At 36.1% G+C, this 17056-nt stretch overlaps 1 protein-coding gene across 1 annotated transcript in view; it reads right to left on the bottom strand.

Annotated features, from left to right (window-relative positions):
- The window catches only part of LOC150098023 (transcription elongation factor, mitochondrial), a 62784-nt gene that overhangs the window by 29162 nt on the left and 16566 nt on the right, over positions 1-17056 (bottom strand). The window contains exon 2 of the mRNA XM_090406462.1: positions 16676-16984. Within this exon, the coding sequence (XP_090262588.1) occupies positions 16676-16984 (309 nt within the window). The remainder of the gene's footprint in view (positions 1-16675; positions 16985-17056) is intronic.

Raw genomic sequence — 17056 nt, 5'->3', positions numbered from 1 at the left:
CAAAACAGACCTCAGTTCTTTTTCCCTTACCTTCGATAATGCTCAACAGTCAAGACCAAATCTCTTTTCTTGAACTTACTTCTAAACCTTCTCTACCATAAATCACATCAGTTCTATAGTATTCTTAGCTTCTAAGAAACTTAGCATCCTTTTTGAGCAAAAAAAAGAATGCCAAGTTTTCTTTTCTTTAGTTTTCATATATCCAGTTACTTTGTACAAATTTCAAATCTACCCAAACTTGGAATACTCCCCTCACATTTGGTGTGGTGCAGAAGAGAACAGTACAGTTGACTGATGACCACTCTCTCTTCAGCACTGTCCCATTGGCAGTTTTTGCACTATGTCTCTTCTACAGGTATATTTCCATAGATGCTATTCAGCAGAACCAGCATCCATTCTGGTAAACCCAGCAACATGAGCAACTGCTCAACACCTTTTTACAGTTGAAGTGCAGACTCACCAATCCTGCTCACCTAACCTCAGTGCTGTGGAACAGCCTTCCTCATCCCAAGGACTACAACCTCCAGCTCTCTTCAATATCAATGCATTGCTTTGCTGTTGATCCAAGCTTCCAAATGGCATTTATCCATTATAGGCTTTGCAGCTTTTTGTGTGTGGGAGTAATATGGGAGAACAAAACACACATTTCCCTTATCCAACTCTGCAGTTACTGTTATAAAACAAGAACAAATTGTTATCTTTAACAAAGCTATGTTGTCTTCTATAAAGAATTAAGGTTTTCTACCTCTCTCTCAGATATGGATCCCGATTAGCCTCTAAAGCACAATCCAGAAATACTGAATTTCTATAACTGGCTGTTTCTGTCCTAGCTTTATCCTAGGATAAGCATTATCATATCCCTCTTCCACACAGTAGGAATTGTGCTCATGTGCAGCATATGTTAAATAAACAACAAGTCAACAGGGACTGTTATTCTTTTGCACATTCCTTGGGCACCCTCGATACTCCAATGTGCTGAAGGTATTAAAGTTCTTGCAAGAGCTTTAACCAATCTACTGGCCAGGACGTATATATACGTCCAGTTTATCATGGATGCGAAGTGCATATTAAAATTGTAACACCTTTAATATTACATTGAAATATATGATGGATACGAAGCGTATGAGGATGCATATTTGATCCATAATCACCGGTAAGGTGGTTAATACTTTCAGCACATCTATCTCTGTTATAGGTGGAACTAGATAAAAATCTAGTTCCACCTAGGTATCCAGACTGCTAATGGATATGTCTGGAATATACCATGCTAAAGAAATCACTTAACCATCAGTAAATATTTCTAAAGCACATCCGACACTCTCCTGCTTTCTGCATTTGATAGGGTTATCCTTCCAATATTTTTTTTTTCCTTCTCCACACAGCAAAGGATTCTCTCAGATTTCTTCTTGCCTGTAGGGTTAATTGGTTTTTCATAATCTGATTATGCCTTCCTCATGACAGCTATAACTTTTCTAGCCCTGCTTTTTTACAGTGCCCCTAGGCCTGGTGATCTTTTCCCTGGTATTGGATTTACACCATTTTCTTTAAATGCAGCTTTTGCTTCAGAATCTTGCTCCCATGCAATTTATTTCTAACTCTAAGAAATGGTGTTAGCTGCAGCTTTCCTCAGATGTTCTTGGATAATTTTCCATACTCCTTTATCATGCAGTTTTCATGCCGATGCACTGCTTTTAGCTGCCTTCTGAGTTTGTCATAATCACTTGCTTTATAATTGGAGGTATAACATAATAATGATGCTCTGAAAACGTGCGTAACCAAAGAATATTTTTACGGTGATTCTATGATAAGGGGAGTACTTCACGAAAATGCTACAAAATCTTGTTTCTAATTAATAATTAGTAAATAAGTATTGATTATTACTTAAATAGAAATGGCTAATCACTAATTAATTAGCAATTAGTGGTTAATTGCTAATTAATACTAATACTACTACTTAAATTAGTAATTTAATAATTAGTAATAGAAAGTGAACGAACTGATTGCCTTGGTTGAAAACAATGTCCTCAGAGGTGAGAAGTACTGAATGAGGGGAGGATGTGAAAGATTATTGGAAAAAGCAAAAAAAGAAGAGTGAGAAGGTAAAATTTGTGAGTCTGCTGCCACACTACGACAGTGGCAAACTGAGAGGGAGGGCCATGACAGCTAATGAATCAATATGCAGGTTGTGCAGGAGGAATGATGTAGAGCTTGTGGACAGTCCCTATGGCCTGACTTTGATGGATGGAATTATTTGTACAATACTAACAGACTGCACTTAAATGGATTTGGAGTTAGGTGTCTAGAAAGAGAGATTTGTTCACTGAGAGCATAGAAGTGCAAAGTCAGGAAAAGGAAAGAAATTAGGGCTGATGCAAAATAGCATGTGCGAAGGCACCCATGAAGTATGTGAATGAACAAAAAATGCAGAAACTAGTCTTTGATGCAACAACATCTCAAAAACTAGATTCTGCAGTTTTTAGTCAATTGAGGACATAAAGGTGACTGGGGACCTAAGGGAATGCTACAGTTCCTATATACTAATGCTAGAAGCATCAGGTATAAGAGAGAAGAGTTTTTGGCATTGATTATGTCTAGTACATAGTAGTGAGACTTGGCTAACAGCAGATGATGTAGTTATAGGGACAGAATGTGATGGATTTAATATTTTCAGAGAGAAGACAGGGCAAAGGGTGGGATGCTGTTGATGACAGTAGTTGAATCGCAGCCAACAAGGATAGCAGTTGGTCAGGTAGATAACAGTTCTTTCAAGTCAATATGGTATGAGATTGTGGCCAGTAAGATAAAATATAAAAATTTCGTTGCTGCTATAGATCAGGGGATGCCATGGATGATGTAGAAGACATACATCAGCAGATGGGTACAATGAGTGCAAATCGAGTAATTATTATGGGGACTTCAACTTCGGAGACAGAGATTGGAAGGAGGAAAGATCACATAGCAGGAAGCAAATGGAATTTATACACCTACTGAGAGATAATTACTTGAAGCAGAATATGACAGAGGGAACTCGGGGTTCAAGTGTTGGATCTTGTTATAGGATCAGCAGAGAAAGTGATCATATGGCATTCACTTGGGAGGTAGAAAACGTAGAAAAACCAGATAAGGGATATATTATTATTATTATTATTATTAAGAGAGACCTCCAGGGAGTCAGGGACTCATCAAGGAAGGCTACATACTACACGCACAAGCTATCATACTTATTCTTGAATTCATTCACATTGCTTGCACTCACAACATCCAATGGTAATCTGTTCCAATCACATACCACCCTATGAGAGAAAAATCTGGCCCTCACCCCCTTCTTAGTAGTATTCATTCTCAGCTTCCAAGGATGCCCTTTTGTCTTTTCCCCACCCTCAATAAATTGAAAAATTCCATCAACTGAAATCCTGTATGACCCTTTCAGAAGTTTGTAAGTCTCAATCATATCATCCCTCTTTCTCCTGTTTGCTAGTATCTACAGTCTACAAATTCTCAATCTATCTTCATAATCAGTATTCCATAATCCAGATATTTTTAAAACTCTCCTTTGCACTCTCTCCATTATATCAGAATCACAACAGAAACCAGGAGACAGACCTGCACACAATAGTCCAAGTGAGGTCTTATCAACACCTTGTAAAAAGACAAAATGATATCCTTATCTTTACATGTGAACATTCGTTTCAGCACTGCAGTTATCTTTTGAGTTGTATTTGCAATCTTTGCTACATGGCCCCTGAACTTCAACTTCCTATCTACTAACACTCCAAGATCCCTAGCCTCATCAGTTTCTTCAAGCATAATCCCACCAATATAATGCAACATTAGATATCTAATCATGCCGAAGTGCATGAATTTACATTTACTACATTGAACTGACATTCATTTTCCCATGCACACAATTCCAGCCTGTTCAAAACATTCTGCAAGTACTGCATATCAGCAGCATTCCTGATTACCCTACTTATCTTTGCATCATCAGCAAATAGCCGTACTTTAATAATATGGTAGAATCTGCTTACTGTGGATAATATTATCAATCGGTTATTGTTATCAAAATCAGTCGGTCCCAAAACACACCATTTAAAATGAATTAAAAATAATCTGTCTATTATAAGATTTCAACTATGGTAGCATTGATTGGAGGGAGGAGAGGACACATGGGAGGAAGGAATTGGGTTTTATGCAGTTATTAAAGAATAGCTATCTGCGACAGCATGTAATGGAAAATACTAGGGGTCAGAGAGTGCTTGATCTAGTAATTGCATCTGAGGATTTGGCTGTAACGAATATGACCACATTGCCACCAATTAGTGAGAGTGATCATAGTGTCTTGATTGGGAAGTGGCTAAAGGTGTAGAATTTACAATTAAAACAGAGTACATGTGGAATTATCGAGCTGGCAAATATGACAAGCTTAGGTGTTTCATTGGTTCAGTGCCATGGCATGTAAAACTTGCAAGGGCTGGATGGTGACAGTGAATGGGAGGCGGTTAAGAAGTTTTTGCAAGAGGCAATGGCTGACTCTAGGTATACAGTCAGCCACTGCCTCTTGCAAAAACTTCCGAATAATAAATCAAGTAAGGATTAAATGGATGAATAACACTATTAAGCTTGAGCTGGAAAAAAAGAAACTGTGGAGAGAATTTAAGGAGAAAGGTGACCTGCAGGCACATGAATAGTATAAAACCCAGGCCAGAAAGGTGACAAGTGTGGTAAGAAAAGCAAAAGTGGATTATGAAAGAAATTAGCCATGCAAGCTAAAGAGAATCTCAAACAGTTTATTCGATATGTTGCAAGTAAAAGAAAAAATGTATACGGCAGATTGATTTTAAAGAATGCCGATGGTAGGGAGGTAACCGAATCAGTTGATATAGTAGAATTACTGAGTGAGCACTTTGCAAGAGTATATCATCCAGGTGGTGACATTGCAGAAATGGAAGAGCCAAATGGAAGAGCCACAATTCCTGTATAAGCTAAAGATTCTCTTTAGCTTATACGGGAATTTTGGTAAATGAAGTGGAGGTGAATAGTCTATTACAAAACCTCAATGTCAATTCATCTGTGGGATTGGATGGTATACCAGCTCGTGTCGTATGAAAAGCGGCTAAAGAATTGTCAACGCCTTTGACCATTTTGTTTAATTTGAGTCTCGGGTCTGGGTTAGTCCCAAGGGGGTGGAATGAGGGGAAAACAGTTCCACTGCATAAAAGAGGTTCCAAGACTGCTGTTGAAAATTACAGGCCGATCAGCATATTTCCTCTTGACGAGGAAGAGGAAAATACAAGATTGGATAGATGAAAACGGGATACTCTATGGAGGACAGCATGGTTTTGTGAAGGGTAGATCATGCCTCAGTAACTTGCTCACATCCTATAACACAGTGATGGCTGAACTGGATAAGGGTAACCTGTTTACAGTGATTCTACAGGATCTTGCTAAAGCCCTTGATATGATACCACATAAAATTCTAATCAGTAAACTGCAGCATATGAGAATGGATATAGGGTTGGTGAGATGGATAGGAGGGTGGTTGATGGAGAGATATCAGAGAGTCGTTTATTTAGGAGTAGAGTCCTAAAGATGGCCTGTGACTAGCAGTGTACTGCAGGGTTCTGTTCTTGGACTGCTACTGTTTAATTTGTTCATTAACGATATAGGAAAGGATCTGAGAGGAACTGTGCATCTGTTTGCAGATCATGCAAAGTTAGGTAGAGCAATAGTGAATGCTCAGGATGTCAAAATTTTGCATGATGATTTGGATATTTTGGAGGACTGGGCTAAGGAAAATGGATGTCGATTTAATGTGGAAAAATGTAAGGTTTTGCATTTTGAGGTGAAAAGATTAGCAGCAGTATATCACATTGGTGGAACTGTACTCCAGGAGATTGACGAGTCCAGTTATTTGAGAGTGTTGATGAATAGGAAGTTGAAATTTAGGGGACACATCGCAAAAGTGGCAAAATCAGCTCATCAAATCACTTGGTTGCTGAAAAAATATTTAACGAGCAAAGACAAACAGGTATCTTCAGGACTGGGGTAAGGTAGTCCAAGACTTGAAGCCTGGCTCCCATTGAACAGACCTCAATAAAAGTCGAAACTAGTCTGGGTAGTGGCCCTTCCCTTAATGCATAACATTATACATATCCGCAATTAAACTAAATTTATTATAGTCTAACCAAGTGAAAAATAAACTTTCAACATCTTTCTCTAAATCCAGAGTACTTTAATAAAAAGGTGGCACACTGTTTGGCAACTCCTATAGGTAGAGATAACCTTGCTAATGCTTCTGCCTGGTATCTCCACTTGGGCCTGGCTCTCACTGAAGAGGCCTTTATTGAGGTCTCTTCAGTGAGAGCCTAGTCTGGGTAGTGGCCCTTCCCTTAATGCATAACATTATACATATCTGCAAGGAGATGTGTTTTGCATTATGGGAGATACTGAGATAGGAGTGATGTTATCTTGCTCCACCTTTGCAATGAGTTGCTGGTGTTGTACTACCTTACTCCAGTTGTGAAGATACTTTCAGGTGCAAACTTTGTTTGCTCACACTTGGATAAAGGATTAAACTAAATTTATTATAGTCTAACAAAGTGAAAAATAAACTTTCAACATCTTTCTTTAGACAGGTTATTGTTCCTCTGTATCGAGCCTTGATAAGACCCCATCTAGACTACTGTGCCCAGATATGGGTGCCAGGGTTTCTTCTCGATGGGGAGGAGGTGATGAGGATCCAGAGACGAGTGACCAAGATAATAGCAGGACTATGGAATGAACCTTATGAGAACAGGTTGAAGATCTGTGGGCTGCAGAAATTGGTTGATAGGCGGAAAAGGGGTGATATGATTGAGACATTCAAATGACTGAAGGGTTTCTATAAGATTAATTCAGAAGATATTTTTGAGAACAGGATTGGTAGTGGGAGGACTAGGGGCCATCCATGTAAGCTTGGTAAGAGGGTGGTTAGCAAGGGTGTTAGAGCTAGGTTTTTTACTTGGAGAGTGGTAAATGAGTGGAATAAGCTGCCAGAGTCTGTTGTGGGTGCAATGACTGTAAATGAGTTCAAGGTGAAGTTTGATAGATACTGTGTGAATGTTGAATAGTTATTCTTGACAAGATGTTGGGCCTCCCTTGATGAGTCTAAGGACTCCTTGGAGCTGCCCGTAATAATAATCAAAGTTCCGGTTGTTGTTATCAAAATCCTCGAATGTTTAGCCTTTTGCGTCTCAGAATTCTAAGAAATAAGGGTTAATAAGGACAAAGTTTGACAAAGAACATTTGTGGAAATCCGACTTTTTTGTTAATCTTCCTTTAATCTTATTCTTCCATAAATCATATATCTTCCAGGCAAATGCAGGTGGGTAATCTTAATGTTCCATAAAACGTCAATCTTCCTGGTAAATGCAGGAGGGTATAAATACAATCTAATTGTGATTAAGTTTATTTCCGTGCTCTCTTTTTCAGTAAGTGAATTTGACTTTAAGTGCTCATTAAAACAGCCTGTAGCATTATGGCAGAAGCAATAAAAAAAAAAAATACAGATTTATCTTTTCAAGAAAAGGATAAATTTTGGAGTGCTATGATAAGTTGCCCAAAATGAGTCAGCATAGCACGGCTGTACATTTAAAAATTACACAACCGCTATTGTGTAAGATCTTAAAAAACAGATCAAACATTGAAACTTCAGCTCTTACTAATGAGAGTATGGAACAGAAGAGAGCCCAATCTGGTAAAGATACTCAAGTTGAATCAGCATTAAAAATTTGTTTTAGTAATGTTCGTGAAAAGAATGCTTCGATTAATGGGCCTTCAATGTGTTAAAAAGCAGAACTTGTAAAAACAATGGCAAAGAAAATTTTGCCACAACTGATGGATGGTTTAACAGGTGGAAAAAGTGAGAGAATATTGTGTACAAGTGTATTTGTGGTGAAGAAAAAAGTGCAGATTTTTTTTTTATCAGCTGATGTGTGGATTAAGAGAGAGTGGCCAAAAATTCTTGTTGAATATTCTCCCGAGGATATTTACAATGTAGACAAAACAGGACTATTTTCGTGCAATGCCTGAACATACTTATTTGTTTAAAAATGAAAGTACTAAAGGATTTAAATCTTCAAAAGAGTGAGTTACAGTTCTTTGTTGTGCAAATATGAAAGGTGAGAAACAAGAGCTCCTAGTGATTGGAAAAAGTAAAAATCCTCAGTGTTTTAAAGGTGTCAAGTTTGCCTGTTGACTACTGTTCTAGTGCAAATGCTTGGATGACTAATGACATTTTCAACAATTGGTTAAGTGAGATCTTAAATTAAAGCATAAAATTGTCTTGTTAGTAGACAACTGCACTGCACACACAAACAATTTATTGTTAAAGAACAAAGCAATTTTCTTTCCTTCGAACACCATATGGTTAATTCAACCATGTGACCAAGGCATCATACGAGCTTTTAAAGCTTATCACAGGGAAGCTCATACAAGAATTATAACTGAACTTGATTATATAAAAGACCAATCTGATGCAAGTACAAAAAAGATATCCCTTCCTGATGCATTGCATTTAATAACAATGTCATGGAAGCAAGTCTCAGAGAAGACTATCGAAAATAGGTTCCAAAAAGGTGGATTTTTTAAGACAAACTCTAAAGCTCCTTCTTCCAAAGAATTTGAATATCTTACAAGTGAAATTTTTGATAAAACCCCAAAGAAGAATTTGAAAATTGGTTGGATATCGATAACAAAGTTGAAGTGGTGGCTACAATGACAGTGTCAGAAATATGTCAAGCTGCTTCTGATTAGAACTTTAAAGTAATAGAAGAAAGTGAATCTAATACAAGTATAGAAGAGCAAATTTTAGAGGCTCCTCCAACTAATGGCCAGATGCAAGAAGCTCCACGAATACTTCATCACAGTGTGCAACATAGAGCGACAAACTTCAAAAGGCATTATGAGTATGAGCAATTTATTCATGAATTACTATATTCAAAGACAAGACAGATAACACTAGATAAGTTTTTTAAATAAATTTTATGTTGTTACTTATTAAAAAGTTGTTTATAATAATAAATTAAATTATGTTCATAATTTAATAAATTGAAATAAATGATGCAATTTTTTATATATTCTTTGCTTAATGTTATCAGCCAGTTATTGTTATTGTCTACTGTAATAATAATTACTTTAATAAATAAGAATTTCTTCAAGCATGTTACACTAAATTCATTTAAATGTAATCTACCTTACAAGCAGAAGCCCTTTCTGCAATCAAAAATACTATACATCAACATACCATTTCTTCTGCATAGGGTGCTCAGTGAATCACTAGCAATCAGAACTGTCTCAGTTCACCTGTGTTATACCTTGACAACAGGCTCACTATCTTAATTCTTTTTCTTTTTTTTTTTCATGACAATTTTGCATCACTCTCTCACCATACTTATCTCCTTTCAAATTATTTGTACTTGTTAATACAATAATCTCACTCATATGTTTTACCTCCTTACACATAGACTTAGTACAAGGAGTAAAAAAACCCTATTTAGTTTTTTGTCCCCTCATCCCAATATTTCATCTGTTTTCTTAGCTTTCTTCATACGTGCTAAGTGGTTTTTAATCTTCTGTTTTGTTGAAATGTTTGTCACAGTCGTGTGCTTTCATTTATTCATTGTAATAATAATTTTTCTCCTACTACTTTCATATTACTTATCTCACACTCTGACCTCTTTTACATCTCTATCACATCCATATGTGCTTGCATTCTTTTGTATGTGTGTCATTTCACTACTTGCAATGTCTCCTCCTTTAATCCTTCATTAGAGATCTTGCTCACATTCAAAACTTCATGTTTCTCTATCTAATTTGAGGATTTGGTATGGTATGAGGATTTGCCACAAGTGTGACAAATCCTCATACCACCTTTCTCCTTTATTTCAGACTACTCAAATTTGCCAATGAACATCTTTCGCATGCCACATCACATGAACCCAGTCATATCTAAATTAAATAAAAGGCTAACTACCTACACTGTTATGTAACTATATGCATTAATAATGAAATTAAATATTCACACTCAGTTAATTAAAAATGCACACTCAGCTATACTGGCATTTAATTTAACACTTGGAATTAGTTAAATATAAAGCTTAATATTAATAAAAAAATAAATCCCCTTAAAAACAAATGCCTGAATTGACACCACACAAACTATGGGGGATCAGCATTTAGAGTTTAGCATTCTGTTACTGCTAATGTTAGCTCTATAAGGGAAATAGCTATTGGCCAGAAGGTTAATGAATGTGATTAAATTCAGTAGTGAGAGAGAGAAAGAGAGGGGAGTGCTCTTGGATTAACAATCCTAGGCAACAAATCTGAGCTAGCACTAATTTGCTTGAAAACTGCTGTAGTGTTTTGTTGTATTAATGTTTATTATTGGAAGAAAAAGAGGAAAATAACATATCTTTTGGTCTAGCCAGATTAAAAAACAAAAACAAAACAAAAAAACCTAAGCTGTTTTGGCAATGAAGCAGTCTCTTTTATAACATAATTTAAAAACAGAACAAATTATATTTTTATTTACATTATACATGTATTGAATTTAAAAATCATATAGTGGGATGTTATTACTTCATCATCATCAAATTCCTGACGTGTACCCTCAAGGGGTGTACAGGGTATTATGATAGTACCACGTGAAGAACTTACATCATTACTAACTTCCTATCAATAATTTTCCTCCAAATCAATCTGTTATCTGTGAAGACTCCAACATTATCAGATCTTATATTTCTGTCTTCTAAAGACTTTTTTACTGTATCAATCCACATATATCTTGGTCTTCCTCTAGGTCTTTTTCCTGCCAACCTGGCAGAGAACACCTGTTTTGCTAATCTTTCCTTGCTCCATTCTGCTTAAATGACCGTACCACCTGAGATTAGCTCTGCTAATGCATTCTTGGATGCTAACAATGTTAAAGTCTTTCCTAATATCCTCATTTTTAATATATTGCCATTGATACCATCTGTTCAGGTCCCTAATCTTTCTTAGGACTCTCATATCTGTGGTCTCTAGTCTTTGGGTTAAGTGTTTTTTTCCTAACCCTGCTTGCAGAATCCATAAGTTAAAATTGGTTTGAACACTGTCTTGTATACAGCTAATTTAGTGTTTTGACTAATTTTTCTCTTTATTCCATATACATTTATTCAGTTGACCTCCTACTATACTGGTGTTATATCCTCTATTTCTATATTTTGTCCCTTTTAGCCTTTAAGGTTAGTCTACACTTAACTCATTGTTCTCTTAAATCTTTTTCCCCCTTTTTTTTTTAACAAACAAAATCTTTGGCCGCTTTTAAGTTTAATCACGTGTAGGATACTTAATGATTTGGGCTTTGTCCTAGAATGAGACGCGCCCATTAAACATATCTTCTGAGACAGTCCACCTGATAAGCATTGACAAATTTATTTTTTTAACTGCGCCAGCCAATATCGAGGATAGATGAGACTCTTATCCAGGATGGCTAACTAACAGTAACTAAACTACAGTAAATTTCTAACTTCTGTTCACTATATTCTTGCATGCAGTCATGGTCCGCTTTGTTAAATTATACAAGTGGGTTCTTCCCGCTAAGTTCGATAATAATTTTATGAGTGGCTGTTGGAATTCATATACTAAACCAGATCAGGCAGGTACTAAGAAACATATTTATTAATTAAAGAAATGATACACGAAAGTCTTAATTCTAGGTAATCTGAATCGAATTTTAGTAAGATCTCTGGTTCATTACTACTAATGAAATACATGAACAAATTTACTTGGACCGCCTCTATATGTAACCTAACATCATCTCATCACAAGTTATCACACGGTCTACACTCACGTGGTCACCAGTTATATCACTTAACACAACACAATTAATTCATACAAATTAAATAGAGCCCTTCTAGGCAGACAATTCTCAAACAAAGATGGGTCTATGCCAAGTTGGAGGCAGTTCCTAAATTTCCATATAATAAGTCCACTACACAAAATGTTCTCTGGAAAACACACAATTCCTTAACCGTGAATATATAATACAAGAGTCTACATTACCGTCTTTGAAATGATACTCGTTCCTTTCTTCTGCCTTGTCTGGGCATCAAGGCGTCTTCTCAGTCTGCTGCTTGTCTGGTCACCTTCGACAACTGTATGGCCAGATTCTCAGCAGGAAGGGCGATATGGCTCAGGAGCTTAGCCAGAACGGACGGCATCTACTTGGTTTTTATTGCACGATATAGCATAGCTATCCTAGTCCAAGGAAATAGCTAGCCCTATTCCTTACGCTGTGGAAGATGACTCATACCTTCCACGGCCAGCCTGGAACTTCTCTGTAGGTGTGGACTGGACCAACGTCCGAGAGGTCAGGAAACAGGAACCAAAAAAATGGGGGTTGCTCGACCTTTTTGTTTTCATGCTCTTTGCAGCGTTTCTCGTATACTGCGATGCCCGCCAATGCGGTCACGTGGATTTTCGTCACGCCGTCCAGCTCCTTCCACTACATCGCAAGTGCTTTTGGCGTGTTTTCTTAGAAAGCCTTCTAGTTTCTCTTTCTCATTATTCCCCCCCCCCTCCCCGGCACACGTAACACTGGATGATCAAAAGGTGACCCTTGGACTCTGGCTTACAGATTTTGCTATCTCATGACACATAAAATGAGGTTCTTAAATTAATTCAATACATTAAAAATTTCTCTATCAGACCCTTATACATAACAGGTTAGGTCTTACAATTTTCTTTCATTTGTTATATAATTTCTTACTCCTATCTTAGTGTTATATACATATATATACATTTCCAGTTTATAGCCAACACACCACATTCTCTGCCTATTTTCAAAGAGAGTTGTTCCTGAATAAAAAATGGTAATTCTTTTTCTTGGTTTATTCAGGACACAACACTGGCTTTGTTGATTCTGTTGTCTATTTCCATATTTAATTTACTGTCTTCACTAAAATTTGTGCCTAAGTAGCTGAAATGTTTTACTTGTTCTATAGGTACTCCATTCACAATGCATTTGATATTTTAAATGTTTCTCCCGATTTTCATTGTCTTTGTCTATTGCAGATTTTCATAAGAAATTTATTACAACAGTTATTCAATTTAGTCAGGGAATCTTGCAGACTTGTACTGGATTTATTTAAAAGCATAACATCATCTGCATAAAGTAAAGAGCTGAGATTTCTAATTTTGATGTCAGGTTTAATACCACTTTCCTTCTATATGGATCACATTATGATCCATATAGAAGGATCCATATGATCCAATAGGAATAACAGAGGGGATAATGTACATCCTTGTCTGACACCAGATTTAACAAGAAACCATTTTCCTGTACTTCCTTCAATTCTAACTGCTGATTCAAATAAAGACTAAATATTACTTGATATAATGCCCCACTGACACCGTATAACTGTAGCGTTTTGAATAGCTTTTCTCTTGGGCACCTTGTCATATGCCTTTTGCAGATCTACAAAACTTAAATACAGATCTTTGTTATATTCTCATGATTTCTCAATTATTTGTCATAAAGTGAAAATCTAATCCTGACAGTCTGTATTTGGCCTGAATCCAGCTTGTTTTTCCCTGAGCTTCTCCCTTACATAATCCTTTTCAACTGTTTCTCGAGTATACCACGTTTCTCAAATATCTTTTTCTCCAGTTTTCATGTCATCTTTATCACCTAATTCAATAAAGTCATCCCATGACTTTTGTTTAGCTAGTTTTACATAGTTTGGCTTTCTTACATTTGTGTTTGCATTCTCTAAGAGCACAAGATGACTTATTTACCAAGATCCTTCGATATGCTTTCTTCTTTTTTCCATAACTTCCTGTGTCCACTACTTAGTTCTCGATCAATCAATGTCCTCTTCATGGCTTGCCACTGAATCTCCAAGTTTTGGTTCCTGTTCTCAAACTCTCATTTTTTCTTCAATAATCTTTGTGTATTTTAGTCTACAGTTCACATCTGAGAGCTGTTCAACTTTTATTTGCTTTAAAACTTTCTTACATGTTCTTCTTTTCAATATGAAGTTTCTTTTATCCTGCTCAATACCAAATGGTGATCACTTCCAATTTCAAATCTTCTGCACACCAGTGAAAAAACATCACTATCAACAATAACATAGTTAATGAGACTTTTCTTATTTCTTGCCTCTTCTCTCCATGTGAATTTGTGCACATTTTTATGTTGGAACATTGTGCTAGTAATAACCAGTCCATATCCTGAGCAGAAATCCAACAGGTATTTGCTATTATTATTAGCTTTGCTCTTTTCTCCAAATTTTCCCAAAATATTTCTGTATGTTTGACAATCATTTCATACTCTGCTATTTAGATCCCCCAAGGACCAACTTCCCTTTTTTTCATTGTATCAGTTGCTTTCTCTAAAGCCTCAAAAAATTCCTCCACTTCTACCTTGGTAGAACCTTCCTGTGAGACCATAGGCACAAATAAGTCTAATTGTTCAGTTCCCCATTCTGATATTTGCCCACATTACTCTACTTGATATTCAAGTAGAGTAATCCCAGTAATTCAAGAAGATTAGTCTCATATTTAGTGTTGAATACTATAGCTACTACTCCTTTTCCATGACTTTTATTGCCCAAATATAGCATTTCATATTTATTGCTTAGAAAGATCTCACCAGTTTTTGTCTTTTTTTTTTTCTGTTTCAGTCATCCCTGTTATGTCGATCTGGTACTTATCCGATTCCTCAGTCAGCTCTGTTTCTTTGTCATTCAAGCTTCTTATGTTGATAGTACTGATCTTGAACTCTGGTGATATTGAGTTGGGGTGTGTTTCAGAATTTGTTCCAGTAGCTGACTGTTCATCCTGGTTCCCTGGCAAAAATAGTGAAGATCTTGTTTAACCAGGCAATGCCCCAGCTGGCATGGAATTCTGTAATGTTGTACCGTCCTTTTATTTGTGGTTAGCTAATAAGAATACAATTTGGTCGACTAAATCCCAAATTGCAAGCCCATGGTTTGTTCAGTATTCAGGCAGATACCTCACAGGGTGCACCATGAGAAAGTGAAGATTGGACATTATGTCAGAAGCTCAGTTGGTTGTTATGTACATTCCTTTAAAGGCCATGTGGAGGTCTCCTCTCAGTTATACAACTTTGCCCCTTAAGCACCCCATGTTATTACTTACACTATTACATATTTACACTATCTAAATTAAGTTTTATATTATAAGGTATTTTGCATCTTTATAGCACAGTTTAAGATAATTAAAAAATTTTAAGTGAAAAGGAGAACTAATTAAAAGTTGTTAATCAGTGAATTGTAACTTTTCTGGCATATGCCTGTTCATTATCAAAATGTACTGGATACATTCATATGTATATGTAAATCAGGTTTGTTAATTCTGTAGGTAATAGTCATTTTAGTGAAGAGAGAGAGAGAGAGAGAGTATAAGGTTCTGGCCTTACTGGCTAGAATAGTTTTAATTATGCTATACTGCTGGGAGAGGTGATAAGAGTGGCAGATATACCAACCTGTTATGAGTTAAGTTTCCGTAGACATGTTCCCTCAAGCTTTAGTCACTTGTTTATGAACTAGATCCTTACCTTTTCTGCATACAACTAAATGAACAGTCAGAAATAAATTTACTGCAAATGTTAAGCCTGTAAGATTAAGGGTAGTTCCAGAACAATATGGTGCATTAACTTCATTCATTATTCAACAACCAGTGTTGTAATTATAGATATGTACCACATTGGAAAGCAATATAATGCATAAAACAGGCAAGAATGCTCATTATAACCGAACTAATGAAACAGCTCTTATTAGGAAGCAAAGGAAATAAGAGATCTTGGGTGATGGTGGATAAGGATCTAAAATTTAGAGCACATATTGCCAAAATTGTGAGGACACTGACTTGTAGAAGTAAGGAGATTCTGGTTCCATTGTATAAGGCTCTAATTAGGCCACATATGGACTACTGTGCACAGATTTGATCACAATAGTTTCTGTTCTCTAAAATGTTGAGACGATGCAATCTGAAGAGTCTAGTGGATAGAAGGAAGAGGATTTGAAGAGGTTTTTCATGAAATAGTAGGAGATTTGGGGAGAACAAGAGGTCATCCCTGGAAGCTGGATAAGGAGGATGTAAGCAAGGAAGTGAGAAGCAGGTTTTTTGCAAGGAGAGTTGTAAATGATTGGAATGCATGCCTGAGAGTATGACATCTGCAGAGAATTTGAATGTGTTTAAGGCATAGTATAGTGAGCTGTGTGTATGACAAAAAGGGACCTCTTAGATGAGACTTAGGATAATGGTAATAATAATAATTACAGCTAATAAAATTCCCATATTTAGCACCATTAATTTATTATCAAAAATGAACTTGTCATAACTGCACACAAATGTATATGCAAAAAAGTAAAAGTCAACAGACAAAATATTTTTTTTTTTAACAATTGCATATGCTGAACAAAAGGGGCCATCACTAGACCAACTGTAAAATTAAGCACGAAGGAAGAAGTAGACAACTAGTCCTGCTAGACAATAAACAAATTATTGCAATAAATTTCTACTGCTTCAGTTATCATGAAATTGATAACAGATGGAGCAGAAAAAATTTTAATTAGTTTAAAATGATTAAAAGTAATAACTGAGTTATCGATTATAGTAATAATAAAAATACCTGACATTTCTCAGGGGAAATTGTGGGTGCAGTTAATGATTTCTCTATTTCTTCACTTTGCTTCTTTTTCAGAATACGCTTACAATATTTCTCAAGCAAGTGCCATTTAATACCATCAATCTTCAATAAAGAATCTAATGACTGAAAAAATCCAGTTTTATTTCTGTATTCTAAAATTTCAGGAAGAAATTTGTTAATCTTATAACTGTGTAGAAGTTGATCTCTAGTAGCAGTATTCAAGACAGTAAGAACTGTTTTCTGTTCTGCTTCTGAAAAATTTTTTGTTTTGTTAAACTGCCGCATGGGAACCTAGAGAAAACAAAAACTTGAATAACTATATGTCTAAATTTAATATACATATTTTTTGTTTCATGTAAAATC

The sequence above is a fragment of the Typopeltis vanoorti genome, chromosome 16 (assembly GCF_054136105.1).
Source record: "Typopeltis vanoorti isolate ZY-2024b chromosome 16, IOZ_Tvanoo_1.0, whole genome shotgun sequence".
In the NCBI taxonomy this organism is placed as follows: Eukaryota; Metazoa; Arthropoda; class Arachnida; order Uropygi; family Thelyphonidae; genus Typopeltis; species Typopeltis vanoorti.
This window is presented reverse-complemented; position numbering and strand designations above follow the sequence as displayed.